This window comes from Pogona vitticeps, chromosome 7 (assembly GCF_051106095.1).
Source record: "Pogona vitticeps strain Pit_001003342236 chromosome 7, PviZW2.1, whole genome shotgun sequence".
Lineage (NCBI taxonomy): Eukaryota > Metazoa > Chordata > Lepidosauria > Squamata > Agamidae > Pogona > Pogona vitticeps.
The window spans coordinates 3456515-3475039 of NC_135789.1; the positions used below are offsets into that span (position 1 = coordinate 3456515).

Sequence of the window (18525 nt, forward strand, 5' to 3'; positions counted from 1 at the left end):
CCTCTGTTGTTATATTTCTGACTGAACGCTGTATATGAGGGGGCCACGTGGGCCCATTTCCCCGTTCTCTGTGCAAATGGTCAATTAGGGTTTAGCTTATAGCGCAGATGACCCATTGCGAACAGTGCAAAAATGGTACTGGCCAGTGGCTGGGTGAGGTCTGTCTTACTAAAATTACTTTTTAATAAGGCAGGTTCTAGAATGGCGACCTCTTGATCTGGCTGGTCCTGAAGTGCCCCACCAGCTTCCGGCTCCCAAAGAAATGTGGGCTGCGGGCGCCCTGGTAGATGGGGGAACCTTTCCCTTGCTTTCCCTCCCCCCCCCAAAAAATGAGGCCGTCCTTTTTGGACCCGAACCGGGGGTTCCCCCCCCCCCCCCGCCCAGTCGCCTTCCTTCCGACTCTGCGGTGCGGCCGCGCTGGGAAGAGGAAAGGGGGCCCCCAACGCGGAAGGCCTGGCTTGGCCTGGACCACCGCTTGGGAGCGACGGTGGTGCGTCGGAGATCCCCCGGCGGCGGCCCCACTTCCCCGCACACTAGCTTGCTAGGGCAGAGCGCGAGCGCGGCCGGGCAGGCGGGCGGGAACTGCTGCTGCCGCCGCCGCAACCACATCAGCAGCAGCAGCAGCAAAAAAAAAAAAAAGCAGCGCGAGCCTCCGCCTCCCAGGCTGTGGGCTGCGCTTTATTTACGGAAACGGCCGGGCCGAGATTGATTGCGTCGGGGCGGGCGGGGCGGGGCGGGGGGAAGGAGAGGAGAGGAGGGGAGGGGAGGGGAGGGAGGGGGAAGGGGGGGTCACAGCACATGCTCAGTGCTGTCAGTCGGAGGGCGAAGTTTCTGCGTTCTGCGCGCTGGCTTAGGTCATAGCACAAGCTCAGTGGAGGCTCGCCCAGGTCTCTCTCCGCCTGCATGGGCCTCCATTTTGAGTAGTTCGAGGAAGGAAGGAAGGAGGGAGGGAGGGAAGGGGCTTCGCCTGCTCCGGTGTTTCTCTTTTGGGGGGGGGGGGCGGGGAGGGAGGCCCGGCGTGGCAAGGTCAGGGGAAGCGGCGGCGGCGCCCGCCAGAGCCTGTCACGGCCATGGACGACCCTCTTGGCCCCTTCAGGTAGGCGGCTCGCAGGGCTGTGGCCTGGCGGCGGCTCGGGGGCCTGGCGGCGGGGGTGCTTCCGCGGATGCCGCTTCTAGGGCGGCCGATTCGGGATTCGTGTGACTCTTGCATGCATGCTCTCGCTCCTCTCTCTCTCTCTGTCTGTCTCTCTCTCTCTCTGTCTCTCTCTCTCTCTCAGCAGCGTGCTTCACCACAAGCATCCTGTCCATTAAGTGCATGTAACACTGATGCTCAGGTTTGCAGAACTGCATGTGTCCAAAACCCCAACAGCCGCCCCCGCAACAGACACACACATTCTGAGGCCCATCTCTCTCTCCTCTTCTACTGCTGCTGCTGCAGATCCCAAGCTGTCTCCCTGGATGGTTGGTCGGCCATGGAGCTGCCAAGCCCTGCCTGCCTGCCTGCTGCTCTTCTGCCCTGTGCAGGAAAATGTTTGGGCCTTTGGGGAGAGGAGGGAATGGCCCTGGAGGAGGGGGGGGGTCGCTCAGATTCATAGCCATCAGCTGCTTGGGAGGAGGAAGGGGACTGGCTACTGACAGCTGGCCTGCTCCTCCTGGCAGGTGGGGTGCCAAGAACAGACTCGCCTCCAGTGGGTTGGGCCGGTGAGATTCTGCCTAGGTGTCCGGCTCTGGGCCCGGCAGCTTTTGCATTTTCGACCCTCGGCAAAACTTTTCCGTGTTGAACTTTCAGCTGAGGAATCTGCCTTTTGAAGAAGGATGTTCTGGGGAGCATTTTAGAGGTGTACTGATTTGACATGGGACTCCCCCCCCCCCCCGCTTGTGCCCACCATGACCAGAAGGTGGGATTTGCACATTGCGCACAAAATGAGCTGCCTGCCACAAGGAAGTGTCTTAGTAGGCGAATCTTGCCCTCTCATTCTTGCATTTAACGTACTGTAGTCCTGACAGGGTCAGGGCACCGACTGACACACCCCTGGAGTCCAGAGTTAAACCAAATGTCTGCCATATCTGCCCAGCGCTGTGTTTGTGTGACGCCTCTCTCTCTCTCTCTCTCTGTGTCTGTGTGTGTGTCTGTGTGTGTGTGTGTGTGTGTGTAAGCCAAGGAAGTTGTGGGCAGTGTCAGAAGGCTCTCTCTGCTAGCGAATAAACCTAGTTAAGGACTCAGAGCTAGATGTTTAAAAGAGTGGAGGTGGCTTTCTTTTATCTGAGCAAAATGTATTCACTCATGTTGCAGAAAGATTTAGCTGATGCTGCTATGACCACCAGCCACTGCCCTTCAGGCATCTCATAAGAAATTAGTCTCTTCACACTTCAGGTTGGTGCGGTGTGTCTGAGTAATACTGTATCTGTTTTAAGGAAGTTTGGATCTAACAGTTTTCAGCTGCCTAAAGTAAAGCAAGTTGCTAGTCCTCAGTGTGTGAATTTTTAAAAGATAACTGCAGTTATTTAGTGGAATCCCAGAAGTCAAAGAAAAACAAGCAAGAACTTAATTTGAGCTGCAGTTTCATGACAACTTTCTTAGCCTCCCCTTTCCCCAGTTTCTCCCCCCCCCCAAGCCTACTCTGAATTGAATCCCTCATCTTCAATAGCACAAAGACATTGTGCCATTTACTCAAATACATGTGTGGCTGTATGGCCTGTAATATTAATGCGTATTTTTCTTAGCACAGTATTTGATTTTAACATAGTAAGCTCCAAAGATGATAGCTTATGCAGAGGTCCCAAGTTCAGATTTGTGGAGATAACCAGAATTTCCCTCCTCTGGAATATTTTAAAATGTCCTCAGCCAAGATCAGTTTTCTGACATAGTTCTTTGAAGGTTCTTTAAAATCGTGTGTTTTTAATGTGAATGGAAGGGATGGGAACTATGTGTCCTCAAGCCAAGTGGGGCCCTCCTGGCTTTTTTTTTTTGCAGAATCCAGCCTCCCTCCTGGATCATCATCCCTGTGTTGGGCTGCGCCTGAAAAAAGGCAAATTGCTACTTCTGGAAGCTGCCAAGACTAGAGATTCACCTTTGAAACAAGTTGCAGTACCACTGCTACTTTGTAACATTACAAAAAACCCCACATATTTACCAATCCATTGGTAAATAGATTTTAGTGTTTTAAAAAAAAAAAAACCCCAAATTTTCTTTTTTTCTTTTCCCTTACTGGAGCCCCTGACTGGCTCTGGAACTTGCCCACCCCTGCTAGGATTCACCTCCTGTTTGCTCCTGCCTAGTTTCTCTGTCAGTCACGTGATTTCAGGGCCATTCCCATTCTGCATTGGCTACCTCTGGGCAGCAGCAAAGCAAGACCTTAGTAGGGTTTGCTTCCATGGGCCCAGTCTCTGCAGCCAACCTTACTGGAGCTTTAGCACGACTGGGTTGAGTTGATACTGGAGGAGAAGCTGCCCAGGGATGAGTCCTCTTTCCACACGCATCCCTAATGGTCTGTGGAAGAAAGGCCGTGTGTCAGGCACTGCAGTGGCCCCTTCACAGCACTGGGCATTGCATTGGTCGGGAGGGAGATTTTCAGGCCTGAAAAGTTTCAAGAATCCTGATTTCAACAGGAGACAGTCAGCTCCAGCCTGGGCATCTTCTAAAGCTTGAAAACCAAATCTGAGTTGTTATGGACTCAAGAGAAAGTGTGTGGTGATAGATTGTTTTCGAGTTACAGGTTTGCTGCTTCTCTGTCAGGAACTAGGTTTTCACTTCCTGTGAGCTGGCATGTCTGTAGTTCTTTCTGTTCCCCTGCCTTTGGTGGTCCCTAAAATTCAAATTAGAGGGTGAAGGTGTTCTCCCTCCCTCCCTCTCTCTGTCTGTGTGTGTGCATGCGCATGCGCATGTGTATGCGCGTGTGAGAGATAGATTTATGTTTGTCTGGGTTGTTTCAAAGCTGACTTTCCTCAACTTGGTGATTGCTAGATGTGAGGGACTAGAATTTAGCTGTGCTGGCATAGGATGTCTGTGAATTATGTTCTAACCTACCTGACAGATATTAAGTCGAGGAAGATTTTTCTTAGGGTAATACATGGGGCACCTTCACATGTTTGATATTTTTGCAAATGGAAGTTCTATATGATATATAAATATAAAAACCAGTATGGCCGAGCGGATGGAGTTTTGGGGCTGTGACTCAGGTGATTTGAGTTCAAATCCTCAGCAGGCCATGAAAACTCACTATATGGCCTTGGGCCAGTAACAGTCTCTCAGCCAGACCTACCTCACAGGGCTGTCGTGAGGATAAAATGGTGGGGGAGAGGGCTATATGTGCTGGTTAGAGCTCAGTGAAGATAATGTAGGAGCCAAATGAAGCTAACACCAATTAATAATACTCCGTGAACAGCTGAGGTCAAATTAAGGTGAGGATTTTCTTCCTGCGGTTTCACAGGTTTGTTAGGGTTTTTTTTTATAGAGACATGTTTTTGGCTGTGTATATGGTACTTTCAGCCTGCTCTAAGCGTCTCACTGCTTGTCCTGTGAAATGTCTAATAGGAAAATTGCTCAAATCTCCTTAAAGCTGCCTTCCAGAGAATCAGGATTCTTTGCTTCCACCTAGGGATTTTGGATGGTGGGTCCAAAGTAGATTGGAATCCAGATCAGTCTGAAATTGCACTGCTTCAGATACTACTTTTTGTCTTGAGAGAAGGGACAAGCAGGCAAGCTTGGTCTGAATTCATGAGGACTAGAATTTTCAAACCTTTTTCCACTCTGTCTTTCACACTTTATGAAATTGTTCCTCTGGGTATTCTCCAGAAATACTAATAAGAAATATTGTCATTATATAAGTACTCAGCATTACGTAGTGAGTCTCCTTGGCCAGGAGTTATAGCTGGATAGTCAGTGGTTTAGGTGTTTGGCTGTGGAGCCAGAAGGTGGGAGTTTGATTCCCCCCCACTGGGCCTTCTTGATAGGGGATGGAGTTGATGATCCAGCTTTGACGTTCTAAGATGATGTTGTTGTTGTTGTTTGTCTGAAAATTTCACAGTGCCAAAAATAGCAGCGGTCTTCTTCCAGTGGCCTCAGCAGCTGTTATTTGAGGTACACAACCCCTGTCTGTGCAAGTTCCTGTGATCCTCAGCTGTGAAGTCCATACATTATCTTCACCCAGGCTCTGCCCCATGGTCTGTAGGGAAGGGAAAGCAGCAAGCCTGTTGTGCAGGTAACACCTGGCTTCCTTAAAGCAAAGAGTGATTATTTATTTCTCCCAAAAACCACTAAGCTGAGTTCTGTACCTCAGCATTCAGAGTGAGCAGTGTGACAGAACTAAAGGAGAAGGGAGGAAAGAGGGTCCTAAAGAGAGGAAATAAGTCTTAGATCAAGTCAGCCTGTCGAGTCCAGTTTCCTTTGTGGGAAACATACAGTACACGGCCTTCTTGGTGGCTGCTCCCAGGCTCTGGAAATCTATTCTAAGGTAGACTAACCTTTTCCCTGTTTTGCATTCCATTAACCGCTCAGCAATTGACTAGTCGTCAGGAAAACAACTTTTGGAAATATTGGTGTTGTGCTGTTGTTTTGAAATGACATCTTTTAAAAATTGCTTAAAATTCAGTTTTTTAAAATATTATAGAGCGTTTTTTAAAAATATGGTAACTTTTGGTATGTTTTTGTTTTCCTGTAGTTATTATTTTTATTCATATTATCTTTAATTTGACTATGAGCCAGCGTGAGTCCTATTTGTAGGGAAAAGGCAGAATATCAACTGGATAAATGAATAAATATTCCCAGTCTGGCATCTTTTGTCTAAGGAGGCAAGGGGTTAAAGCCTCTACAATGCTTTTTACGCTGGAGATCGATGAAGATCAAACTAAGGACATTTTCCTTCTGGATCATGTGTTCTAGCATTCAGTTAGGGCCTTGCTCATCCCTTAACTGTTAAAGCTTTTTACTAGCTGTGCATTTTTTTAAAAAAAATGTTAAAATGATTGCACGCCTGCTGACCTACGCACAACCTCTGCTCAGTTGGCCTGAGATGATGACATGCCCAGCTCAGTCCATGGCTGAGTAGGAATTTAAGCCACTGTCTACACCAGCAAACGTGCATCTACAAGGAGACTTGGGTAGCTGTTTTCATAGTTATGAAACTGCTTTGGAGGCTTGCCAAAGCCCTAGCCTGAGAATGTTTTTTTTTTAAATTTAGAAATGCTCTACTTCTCCTGGTTTGGGCGGGACTTAGAGCTTCAGTGACTTGGAAGTGTGACAGGTATTGTATTTTTTTCAAAAGAGACCATGCTGGAGAAACATAATTTTGAGGTCTCGTTGTTTCTGTGATTTGCTGTCAAGGTACCTCCCGCTTACAGCTGTGCTATGAATGAGTGAGTGATCTTCAAATGGTCTGGTCCTCAGCAGTCCTGCTTAGCTCTTGTATAGGCTGGTGGCTTCCTTTGGGGGGGGGGAGTCTGTCCATCTCTCACTGGGGTCTTCCTCAATTCCTGCTGCCTTCCACCTTTCCCGACCTTCTGGTCTTTTCCGTGAAATCCTACCTTCTCAGGATGGGCCCAAAGTCGTACTAGCCTCCACCATTTCTGCCTTTGGAGATGGTTCAGGCTGGATTTGATCTAGGGCCCGCTGGTTCATTTTTCTGGCAGTCCAAAGTATCCCACACTGGGATGCCTGTGTTGGCTTCCTTGTAGAGAGGATTTGGATTTATATCCCTTCAAATAAAATGGCAGCTGATCCTGGTGGTCCGGATGATCACCTTCCCAGTGGTTGGGATCCCCACACGGATCTCTCTCTGTGTTACCCCAAGGCAGGAGAGCATATTTGTGTCTTGGAGCGATCCTCCTCGTTTGTTTTTCTCCTCTGCTCCAGGCTCAGAGAGCTCCAGCCCCCCCCCCCCCCCCGTGCGCCTTTGGCAGGCAGAGGAGAGAGGAAAGGCGCCTTCCTTTTTGATATTCATTTGCAGGCTTCCAGTTCCTTTCTGTCCAGTCCCTGTTTATTCGAGAGACTACAACGTTTCCATGGCAACAGGTTACTTTTCAAAGGGGGAACATCTTGTCATTATATTTAATCCGCTGCGGCTGAAGAGGGACTGAAATATTAAGTTGTTGCTATGGAGACCACTTTGTTACATCGGTTTCCCTTTGGTGTCAGATTTCATATACTATATGGTGCCGGCTCCTTGCCCTCCCTCTTCTTATCCCCTTTCTTGACCCCCTGCACACGCGCCCCCCCCAACACACACCTCCAGATATGAAGCATGAATGCCTCTTGGCTTAAACATAAATAAATGAAAACATGTTTAGGTATGGTAGAAAGCATTATCTTTTTGTAAGGTGGGGGTGAGAAAATGGGCTGGTTCAGAAATGCTTAATGTGGGGGGGGGGAAGGTATGAAATGGTGGACACGTGTACTTCTCACATTTACAGTCCAGCCCCCGCCCTGAATTTTTGCAGCCTCTCCTCCAGTGTAGTAATAAATGGCATTTCTCCTTTATCTCATAAGGAATTGGAAAAATAGGTGGAGTGAAGAAGGAGAGGCTCCAAAAGGAGGCAGGGTCCCAGTCAAAGGAGCAAACAAAACTCATATATTAGGTTGAAAGGCAGGAAAGAATAACGATGACGATGGACAATTAAATGCATGCAAGAAGAGTGGAAATAGATTAAAATGCAGATTTTAATAGTTTTTTGCAAGAATGGTAAGGGATGGAATAGGTGTAAGAACGAAGACACGTGGAACTTGGCGAGGGCCCGAAGGAGGGGGTTCCTCTCATCTGTGTTCCTGGCGTGGCCTTTTCTCTCTTTCAAATGCCTCTGGCCTTTTCTCCCTCTTTTTCCTGCTCACTCCCTATCACCAGGAATGAGTGGCTTTCTGGCTTTGCCCCTTTTTAAGAAAAAAGAGAGAAAAAGAGGTAGGGTTCAGTGAAGGGAGTTGTGTGGTTTTCTCTCCTCCCCTTTCCCCCCCTAAATCTTCAGTTCTTGGCCTGTTCAGGGCATGGATGCAGTCCCAAGTTCTTCCTGCACTGACCCTATGGGGAGGGCTTTTGCTCTCCACGCCCCCCCCCCGGGATGCACGGGGTTGGAGTCGGGGTGGTTGGAACCTGCCTTGCTGGGGGATGAGTTGGAGGGGAGCAGGTGGTTTCCGCCTGGTTCTGTTTAGCAGAGCTAGAACCTGATCCCAGCTGCCTTTCTGTCCGTCTTGTCTTTCCCGCGTTCTTACAGAGACCACACAGAGTCCTTTTGCGAGACATCTTTCTGGGCAGGGAGCCATTGTACAAAAAAAGGTGTTGAATAAAAGGATGGCTTTAGCAGCTTGTTTTTCTCACTGTAAACTGAACTGTGGGAATAAAAGCCATGTTTGAAGAAAAGATTACATACAGCAGCTTGTATTTTGCAACTCCATGAACGCTGGTTTCTGTTCATGCATTCTGCCCCAACCCCTCTACATAATAAGAGGGTTTTCATCTTGGTTGCTTTGCTGTGAACTCCTTGGAGAGTGAACACAATGCGGCAGCCTATTCTGGTTGTGGGTCTTACGGTTTTTGAAGTCCGCTCTATGCAGGCAGAAGCATCTGGGGATGCTCTGTTATATCACACGCGCACATCCTTAGAAATGAAAAATGAGCTCAAAGGCGCTCGGTCATTTTGATCTTCAGAGTGTGTGAGGTTTTGTCTGTATGATAAATTTAGGCAAGCTTTTGACTTATATTTAAGCTGTAGGTGACCAGGAAATAGATATAGGTGAGTAGTACATTGTTTGGTGAAGGAAAACTTCCTTCCTTCCCTTGTGCTCAACACAGTCCTCCAGCTACATTTTCCTCTGCCAGTCCCGGGTCATCTCCTTTGAGCACCGTATATTCTGAGTGCTGGGTCCTAACCTCCTGCCTAGCGGGTTAATTGGACCATGGATTCTCTGGGCCTGTCAAGGAAGGCATTGATTTCTGGGCCACCTCTTGGTACAAGCTTTTGTGCCTGTTAGAGGTTGAGATGTGGAAGACTTACCCAGTGGCTTTCGCTGCGGAAGAAAAACACAGGGCAAATGTGGAATCGAGGCCAAAGAGATCAGCGTCTGAATCCTTGGCCCGCCATGAAGTTGATTCACGGTGGCCTTGGGCTGGAAGTCAGCCTTCCTGAGTTGCCATCCTGCTCTTTGGTGGAAGGGGAGGATGAATACATCCCAAGTAAATAAAATCACAAAATAGCATTGAAGTGGAGAAAAGTAACCTCTCTGTCCTACCTGCTAGTTAGGAGGTGGCTCCCAAGAAAAAAAGGGAGGGCTGGGTGGGTGGGTTCCGAATCGTGAGTTGAGACAAAAATCCGACTTGAGTCACTGCTGCAACTGAAGTCCGACTTAGCAGCGAGTCCCGCACCTCAAGGCCCCCATCCTGGGTTCCTGCTCTCTCCCCAGCTTGGCCACAAACAATTGCTGTAATACTTCAGAAGAGACATGGCAGCAGTTTCCCAGAATCCTTCTGCATTATTAATTTAGACGGCTTCTATGAAACCACCACCATCCAGTTACTAATTCAGAACGGTTCTGTGAAAATAGTTTGAGGAGGTGCAAAGAGGGGGGTGGGTGGATCTGCATGAAGCCACGCTGGCTTTGAAAGTCAAGGGGTCCAGGCAGGCTGATAGCTGGAGACTGTTGGTTCGGTGCACTTGGTGGGAAAATGCTGGGCAAGGCAACCAGGAGGGGAGATGGGAAAGGAAGGCTCCAGCTGAAAGAGGTGGCACTCCTTGTGCACAGCTAGGTGGCAGCCTCTTGCTGGAGACCTTGTTCGGCTGGAACATTGACAAGCAGGGGGAGGGAAAAGAGAAAGGAATCTGGTATCCTCATAGACCATAGTTTTTCCCCTTGGCTTTTTTTTTTTTTTTGGACACTTAAATTTCAAATTGGGTAGGCAGTTTTTGGAATTCTTGTTTACTATTTCTGGTCTCCCCTCTCCCATAAAGGAAGCTTTCAGGTTGCTGCAAAAGCTTTAAATTCACCCGCCTTTCTAAAATATGCTGTACACTGAGGATGGATCCGGGGGAGTGGGTCGCCATTCACTGGAGTTATAAGCAGAGGTAGTCTTGATTTCTTGTTTGGCTAGGGAGTAACTGGCCTGCCATGTCGTCTTTCAGCATTTTAAACAAGCGCTTGCTGCTGCTGCTGCTGACAATATACTTTGCCTTCAATGTGGAGATCTGTGCTCTTTTGAGAATTGTTACATGTGTCTTCAGTTTTTGTTGCTTAATTGATTCTGCTTATATTCTGCAGCCTTTTTAACATGACACTGCAGACAGCCCCATGTGTTTTCTTCCAAGTTGTGCAGCTAGAACGGTTCATTTTTACACTGCACCGGGTAATGCCATGTTGTGCCATTTTGTTCGTCCTACTTACCGGTACATCTGTATTCTTCTGTTCCAGGAGGTTGAACAGCACACAGGGAGAAATCCGGGTTGGGCCTAGCCATCAGGTAAGATTTCTGTATGTCACAACCATGAAAGGTAGGCCATCCTTTTCTGGGGAAAGGCTCCAACAGCCAAAATGTAGTTGGTGGTTTGAAAGCCCATCGGATAGGGGCAGTAGCCGACAAGAAAACCTAATCTTCCACAGGACGCTCCTGGACCGCCAGTGTGACTCTCTCAGGCTCTCAATGGCCTCTTCTGTGCCTAGGACCCCAGGCTCTTTAACCACTGCGTGGCACTTCCTCTCAGTGTGATCAAGACTTGGGAAATGTTCCATTAGGAAGTGAGACTCCTAGAATCCACTGGCCAACCTGCCAAATTTCTTTCTTTCCTTCTTTCTTTCAGACTGCTTTTCTTCTGCAGGCAGAGTTGTTTTATTGTGAAGGAAATCTATTTCTAGAGAGGGGCATGGGGTTTACAAACAGCTGACAAAAGGCCCTGCTTGGAGTTGTCCTTAGCCCTTCTGCATAAATAGATGAGGTCAGAAGGGATGGAATCGGCAATGAAGTCTAGAAGAGGCTGATTTGTGCAGTTTGCTGAACCAGATCTTGGTTGTCCACATGCACTCTGTCACAAATGCTATTTCCTATTGGGAAAGTGTGACATGTTTTCCTGCTTGTATCCATAAAACAAAGAGGTGGTTTGGAATTGTGGGGCCAAGTGCTTGATCAAAAGGCAGCCTACTTTGGGTCCCTTATTGGGAGAAATGTGGCGTATAAATAAAACATAATAATAATAATAATAATAATAATAATAATAATAATAATAATAATAATAATAATAATAATAATAATAATAATAATAATAATAATAATAATAATAATAATAATAATAATAATAATAATAATAACCATCATCACCATCATCACCATCATCACCATCATCACCATCACCTCCCAGTCATAGTTCTGACTGCCAATTATATGTTGGGGCACTTAGATTTCACTTCTGAATCCATTCAGCTGTAATAAGGTCCAACGTTTATGCCCCCTTTGTGCCAGAGACTCCCAAAGCAGCTTGAATAAGGTTAAAACACCACATTTAATGAACCAGGAAAAGAAAAGAAAAAGAATTACAATTTTAAAATGTTAAAAATAAGAAAAACAGAAAAACAGAACAAAAACAGCATCCAGATGTTAGAAACTCAAGACTTTTTCTGCCTGGTACATCTTGTTTTGTCCAGGTGCTCCCAGAAGCTTATTCTGCAACTCCTGATTTTAAAAAATGTGTGTAGTATTAGCGACTGAGCGGCAATTTTGAATTCTAGCCTTGGGGGAACTTCAAAATTATAGGGAAATAGTTGGCTAAATAAGGGTATTGCCATTGCAGCTCCCTCAACTATACGCAAGGGTAATAACTTGTGATGAAATTGCCGGTGATAGCTTACAGCTCTTGAATTGCTGAAGTACAGATTGCAATATGAAAAGAAAATAAAGGTTTCATTCTCATTAGCCAGTTGATACATCATTAGGAACAGAGAAAGCTACCTCGTTCCAGACCAGAGGCTTAGTGTATTTTGCCCAGCATCCTCCGCTCTTAGGAGCAGTAATGATCCAGAGTCTCAGGCAGAGAAAGTCTCCCCAAATACCAACCGCGCGATACCTTTTTCTAAAATTGGAGGTGCCAAGGTTGGATCTGTATGCGAAGCACAGCTGCGGTTGCTCTGCAGGGTTTCAGTCCAACATCTTGCTAAACCAGAGTTGCCCTTGGACTCTTCATTGTTGAAGAATCTAGCTGAGGCAGAACTTGAAAGAAAGAGTTTTTGAAAAATTCCAGCTCCCAGAATCCTCATGGTCACGCTGGCTGAAGGACTATGGGATCTGTACTGTAGTCCAGTTCTGAGTGGCAGCTGAGCTTGTTCTTGAAAGTGAGGGCAGGCGCCTTCCGCTGACTGGTTCCTTGACTCTGTACAGTGAACGTTTCAGAGGTGGCAGCCTAGACAAGCTCATAAAGAGGGCAGTCAGCTTCCCTTAACTACAGTTGCTAAATGGTTCCTCCCGGTTCAGAGACACTTGTACTTCTGAATAGCAGCGAAGAGCGGAAGGAGTGTTGCCTTCATTCCTTGGCTGTGGGCTTCCCTTAACCATGTATTTGGCCGCTGGATGCTGGATTGGGTAGGTGCCATTCTGATCCAAAAAGAATGCTCCTCTTTAAGCAGAAAAATGGGGCTTAAGCTCAAGTCCTATATTTAAATCACTTGCATACTTAACTGCAAGGGACCACTTGTGGCGGTGCTGACTTTTTCAGGGGTACCTTTTCTGGATTTGGGTACCCCCTTCCTGTTCTGCTGGCAGCACTTTTCAAAGACTCGAGAGATGTGTCAGGCCCCCCAAAGGGGTCAGTTTGGGTCCCTGTGCCAACACCTGTGCGACATTTTGACCATGCCCTCCTGCCCTTGTTCCCTCCTGGGTGCCTGTTGTGACAGTGACCAGCTCATCACTTGTCAGGGTGGTGGAACAGCGATGAGGCCTTCTCTTCTTTAGAGAATACATGCAAGAACTAGAATGTGTGAACCATGTCTGAACACACGACATATAATTCCTGGTTGTGTGCCTGTGCATGCGTGCACAATACAGCCTTTCTAATGTGCTTTGCCTTTTAATTGTGTAAGAGAGTTACAGGCTTGAAAAGCTGTTTGCTGTCTCAGCCTGTTTTGGAGGATGATTAAAGTTATTAATTTGATCTTGCAGCATAACACCATGTTCCTTCATAGTAGAGCACATGCTCACACTGGAATAGACTGTGATTCCCATGAGGGTCTTGATTTCCTGTGTGTAGGAGTTGCTTGGCCCAACTCAAACACAACAGCCAAGAGTCTCTCTGTACATGTTCATTAACATCCTCCTGTTTCTAGGCAAAACTTCCGGAGCTGCAGCCTTTCCCTTCCGGAGATGGAGACACGGTGACACAGCACGAGGAGCTGGTCTGGATGCCTGGGGTCAATGACTGCGACCTGCTCATGTACCTGAGGGCAGCCCGGTAAGGCGGCGCTAAAGCATACTCATCTTCCCTGTAGCCTTCCGGTTGTGATACCTGTTTGGAGATGGAGGCCCACCTTTCTGGGCCCCCAAGAGCTCATTCCGAGACTTCTGTTTGGGGAGAGGTAATCCCGCCTCCACTTCGGCGCAGGTCCTGGAGAAAGGAATCCCTCCCGTTCATAGTGGGGAGGTGCATTTTGTGTGTTGTGGCCTTGGTCATTTAAAAAAATGGTAAGGAACTTCTTTCCCTCCCCCCCTCCCCCAAAGGAGTATGGCAGCCTTTGCTGGGATGTGCGATGGAGGATCCACTGAAGACGGGTGTGTTGCAGCTTCCCGGGACGACACTACCCTCAATGCCCTCAACACAGTAAGTCTCCCACTATTTATATGGATCACCTTCTGCAAATCCAAAATAATTTCCTAGCTATTGCCTTCCCATCCCATCCACATTGTCTTACTCTTTTTGGACCTTTGTTGTCAAAGTGTTGGGTTTTCCACCACCAGATAATAACAAGAGAAATCTTTTCTGCCCTTTCCCCCTTCATTTCTCACCTACAGGGTGAGGAACAGGATTTATTAATATTAATTTTCTAATGATTGTTTTAAATATAGGATATTATTATAATATTGCCTATTTTTAATGGTTTTAATGTTTTTTAATATCTTTGTACCTCACTCAGGTAATGGCGTGGCTAAAAAAATCTGATAGATAGATAGATAGATAGATAGATAGATAGATAGATAGATAGATAGATAGATAGATAGATAGATAGATAGATAGATAGATAGATAGATAGATAGATAGATAGATAGATTCACCCTTTCAGCCACTCTCAGGTGGCCCCTGTTGCACTAAGGGGCGTATGTGTATGTGTTTGGAGATGATAATATGGAGTCTAAAAAGATTAACGGTAAAAAATTGATATGCTCTATGATTTCTTATTATGGAAATGCAATAAACTTCAGAGCAGCACTTCACATAAATCAGTCCTGACAAGCTTCTTTGCTAGTGTTTTATTTATGTAATAACAGGGTGCTGTAACCCTCAGTATGATTTATTGTTAATTACACCCGATAGAAATGAAGAGCAGGGGAAGTTTTTGCTGTGCAGCATTTATATTATCTAGTCGAACAACTCCTTCCACTGATTATTTGCTTGGTAGGATGGATAACATGTTCAGTTTGTTGTTGCTGTTGCCTGTTGTTCTGGCTCGGGTTTTGATGTGATGTTTTTGTGTGTCTTTTTTAATGTGCATTTTAATGCTTTTCTCAGCAAATCAAGTAGGATGGGAAATGATACTTTTGGAAATGGTTGATCCCTTTTTCTTGGCAATACTCCCTGCATAGCAGTTGCCATTTGTGCGAATTGCTTGTCTATCTGTCGATTTATCGATCGGTCTATCTAGATTTATAATGATCAATAAATTCATGTTAAAGGAATCTGAAACCACTCAAATGTTTAGAAAACATTTCAGTACTGTTAGATGGTAGAGCTGGAAAGAACCCAGATGAACACTTTCCCGAAGAAAGAAGCCCGTGGTCAAACCCTGCCTGACAGATGACTGTCCAGCTTTTGTCTAGACACCTCCAGGGTGTTTCATTCCAATTTCAGCCAGTTCTACTGCCACCTTGTCCTTGGTGACTCCTGAGATTAAGACCTGAACTTACAGATTCATAAAGGATACGACATCAGGAAAACCCTGTCAGGAGGTTCCTATGGTTCTGCCTCTCTGGAGGTGCAGCTTATACCCTCTTTCGGAAATAAGTCCCTTTAAATATTTGACAAGGATGGTTATATCACCTCTTAAACTTCTCTTGGGCTAACCACACCCAGCTCCCTCATCTATTCTCTGTAGAGGTTGGTTTCTGGCCCCTTTATCATCTTGGCCACATTCTCTTCTCACTCCCCACCCCCACCCCGAGAATGGCCGGGCATCTCCTCAAACTCCGAGGTTCTGAATGTGGGCATGTCTAGATTGGCTTGGACGAGAGCAGAGAGGTCAGGTCTCAAGACAGCAACCTCAGCGGAGGCTGAGATCCATCCCTACGAGCTGTTGTGAGGCTTGTGTTTCTAGCACCTGCTTTTAGGCGCCGGAAGGAAAGGTGATTCACACCAGTCTTTGTAATTAACAAACCACACGAAGCATGGTGATTCGTGCAGGCCAGGCACAAATGCGAAGGCACTGGCTTTTTCTGCCTGGGTGTCCTGCAGTTCAAGCCCTGACTGAGCTCAAATAGCACATTCCAAGTCTGGGTAGAATAACTCCACCCCAACCCCTGAGTCGGGGTCTTCAGAAAAGCTTTGGAAGTGGAGCCAGGGCTGTGCCTTAGGCCAGGCCCCATGACCTCTCCCCCTACCTCTGTTCCTGTCTGTTCCAGGGATGGGCAAGGTTATTGGATGTGGGGGCCAGATCTTCTGGGACGCTCCAAGGGGCTGCACAGATGGCCAAACGATGGAGGCAAACAAACAACAGGACTCCTTGCAATCAGACGTCCCTAGAACTCGACATCTGATTTTGGCACATTGTTCTGTCGAGCGCTGTGAGAGGCCCTTGCCCCCAAGGAGGCGTTGAGGAGAGTCCATTTACCTTGGTTTGGGTTTTGTTTGGGTAAGGAGCAGAAGAATGTAGTGTGGCCCTGGAAGTCCCAAAGAAGCCTGGGGGGGTGCCCATGGGGCCTCCCAAGGCTGCCCACCCCTGGTTTATTCCGACTGGCCTTAGCTCTCCAAGGTTTCCTATGGGAGTTATGCCTGTCCTTTGCTATCCCACCCTTTTAATGGAGGAAGCTGGGGTTTCCGCGTGGGTCTTTCTGCATGAAAACGCTCCTTTCTCCCGCTGCGTCGTGGTTGCTTTGCTGAGGATAGGCATCTTCCCTGGAGCGCCATCACCACCCACCCACCCACTCCCCGCCGTTCCCAATTAAGGTAACATAAGGACAGCTGCAAGTTACCCAGATCCCCTCATCAGCTCGCCCACGTGCTCCTGCCTCGTCCTTTTTTCAAAGTACAAACAGGGAGAAAGAGAGTATTAAGATGCTCCTCAAAGCGCGTCAAAGGCTGAATTGACACGGAGCCTGTGTTTAATAGCTTGCAGATCAGTAGGCATAAAAGAACAGATTAACGGGAACACCAGAACACATGCAGATGTCTTGGTAAGAGCAGAGATTTTCACAAAATTATCCTTCAGCGTTCAGAGGGTTCAGCTCAAATGCATGTGGATTTATTTCTCCTTACCCCCCACAAAAGTAAGCTTTAAAAAAAGCACAGCCCTTTCCTTTCCTTCTTAATAGGATGACTCCTTTCCTCCCTAATATCCGAGAGCCCTGTATATCACTTCCTTAATTAAAATTCACAAGCTGCAAGCGCCCTAGCTCTGTCTAATTTTACTTTGTAATTTTACTTCATATTTGTACTTCAAATGTCATCTTTTCCACTCTGTGGTAGGCTCCAAATTGCAACAGAGTTTTAAACCTGAAGAAGAACGCTCCGCACTCGAGGTTTGCACCTGAAAAAACAGTAGCCTGGCCATAGCTATAAATGAGCTACGTGTGCGGGAATGTTTTGCGAGTCCTTTCTATCTGCTCAGCAAACGCCAGAAGCCCTATAGCTGCTTTTTCTAGCCTGGTGCCCTTCAGGTGATGATGCTGGGCTTTGACTTCCCTTGGCCATTGCTTTTGGCCAGCAATCATCCATAGCAGTTGTCTAAAAAACCCCAGAAGGGGCCAGGATAGAAATCACCACCTTACGGGAAGAATCAAAACCAACAAAAGAGGATGCTCAAAAGAAAAGAAAGAACATAGAGCGAACAACTTCTCAAAGAACTTGGAATATTGATTGCGTTCAACACTTCGCAGAAATACAGTCGGTCTTCTGGCCTCCTCTTCCTCCTCCTCCTTCCTCCTGATTCTTCCAATTCCATATGTTCCTAACTTGGCTTCAACCAGCAAGAGCTGTTGAAAGCTGGACATTACAACTGCCTGGAGGGCTAGAGGCTCCAACTCTTTTTACAAGCTGCCCCATGTACAGGAACTCTGGTTAAATCAAAGCCAGCTAGCAAGTGTTATGTGAACTTGCTACTTTATTCAGAGGGTTCTTGGTCTCTTTTTCTATTTGGCTTTTTGTAGGAAGGATATCAGTTAGCCTGTCAGTTTTTTTCCTCTCCTGTTAAGATGGCAAAACAAATCCCCCCCCCTTCCCTCTGCACACCTCCCCATCCACCCACCCTGCCGCAAGAGAATATCGTTCTGAAATCTAGTCCTGTCCTTAATGGACTCCAATTATTTAATATGGTGGCAGGAATCCAGCCCCAAACGCCTGTGATGGCTTTCAGGCAGGGCTCATAATGACTGTAATTGCAGGAGAGTGCCTTAGTGAAGCCGGAGCTGCCAGATGTGATGCCGTTCTGATGTAGGAAAGGTCACAGGAAAAGGGACGTTTAAATTAAGTTATAAATTACAACAGAAGAACAATATTTTGATGTGCAGGACCCGGAGATGTCAGAGCGGCGAGACGTAATTCATGGATTCATTACTGAACAGAGGTGCCTGACAGCTGAGCCATGCCAAATGGAGGATTTATTTGCAGTGGTTATGGCAGGCAGAACATGGCAGCTCGGTTACAAAGCAGGTGTCCAGAATGCATCCCACCCACCTATGCCCCGAAAAGCCCACCCTAATCTTGCACTCGCGTAGCACAGCTTCTGCTAACAAGCCCTGTTTGAGATCTAGACCTGTTTATAAAGTCTCCGAGAGTATAAAATGAAGGAGGGGAACAGGACTAGAGGTCTTTTTCCTAAGCTTTCCTTGGTGGGTTATACCAGGAAAGACAGAGTTAAAATGCATATACTGAGATTTTTTCCCCTTCTTCTCTTTTGGGCAAGAGCAGAGCTTGGGGGGAATTCCATTTTTCTGGATGACCACTCCTAGAACACCTTGGTCATCGTTGGCTAGTGACCAGACAGTCCGGGAGTCATTGATTAAAAAGTTGTCTCCTGCTTTTCTTCTAAGAATAGGCTTCCAAGAGCCAGTATCCTTTTGGGCAATTACATGTGCACAAGCACCTTATTGGAACTGGCTTATGACTAAGGCACAAAGTGCCAGCCGTATGCCTCATCCCACATCT

At 46.9% G+C, this 18525-nt stretch overlaps 1 protein-coding gene across 7 annotated transcripts in view; it reads left to right on the forward strand.

Annotated features, from left to right (window-relative positions):
* RERE (arginine-glutamic acid dipeptide repeats) overlaps nucleotides 1-18525 on the forward strand; it is a 266304-nt gene that overhangs the window by 159864 nt on the left and 87915 nt on the right. For 6 of the 7 annotated variants that reach the window (XM_078379232.1, XM_078379236.1, XM_078379235.1 and 3 more), the window contains exons 7-9: nucleotides 10388-10436; nucleotides 13283-13407; nucleotides 13674-13773. In XM_078379232.1, the coding sequence (XP_078235358.1) occupies nucleotides 10388-10436; nucleotides 13283-13407; nucleotides 13674-13773 (274 nt within the window). Of the gene's footprint in view, nucleotides 1-961; nucleotides 1097-10387; nucleotides 10437-13282; nucleotides 13408-13673; nucleotides 13774-18525 lie in introns of those variants that run through there. The other variant, XM_078379237.1, reaches the window with a different exon arrangement.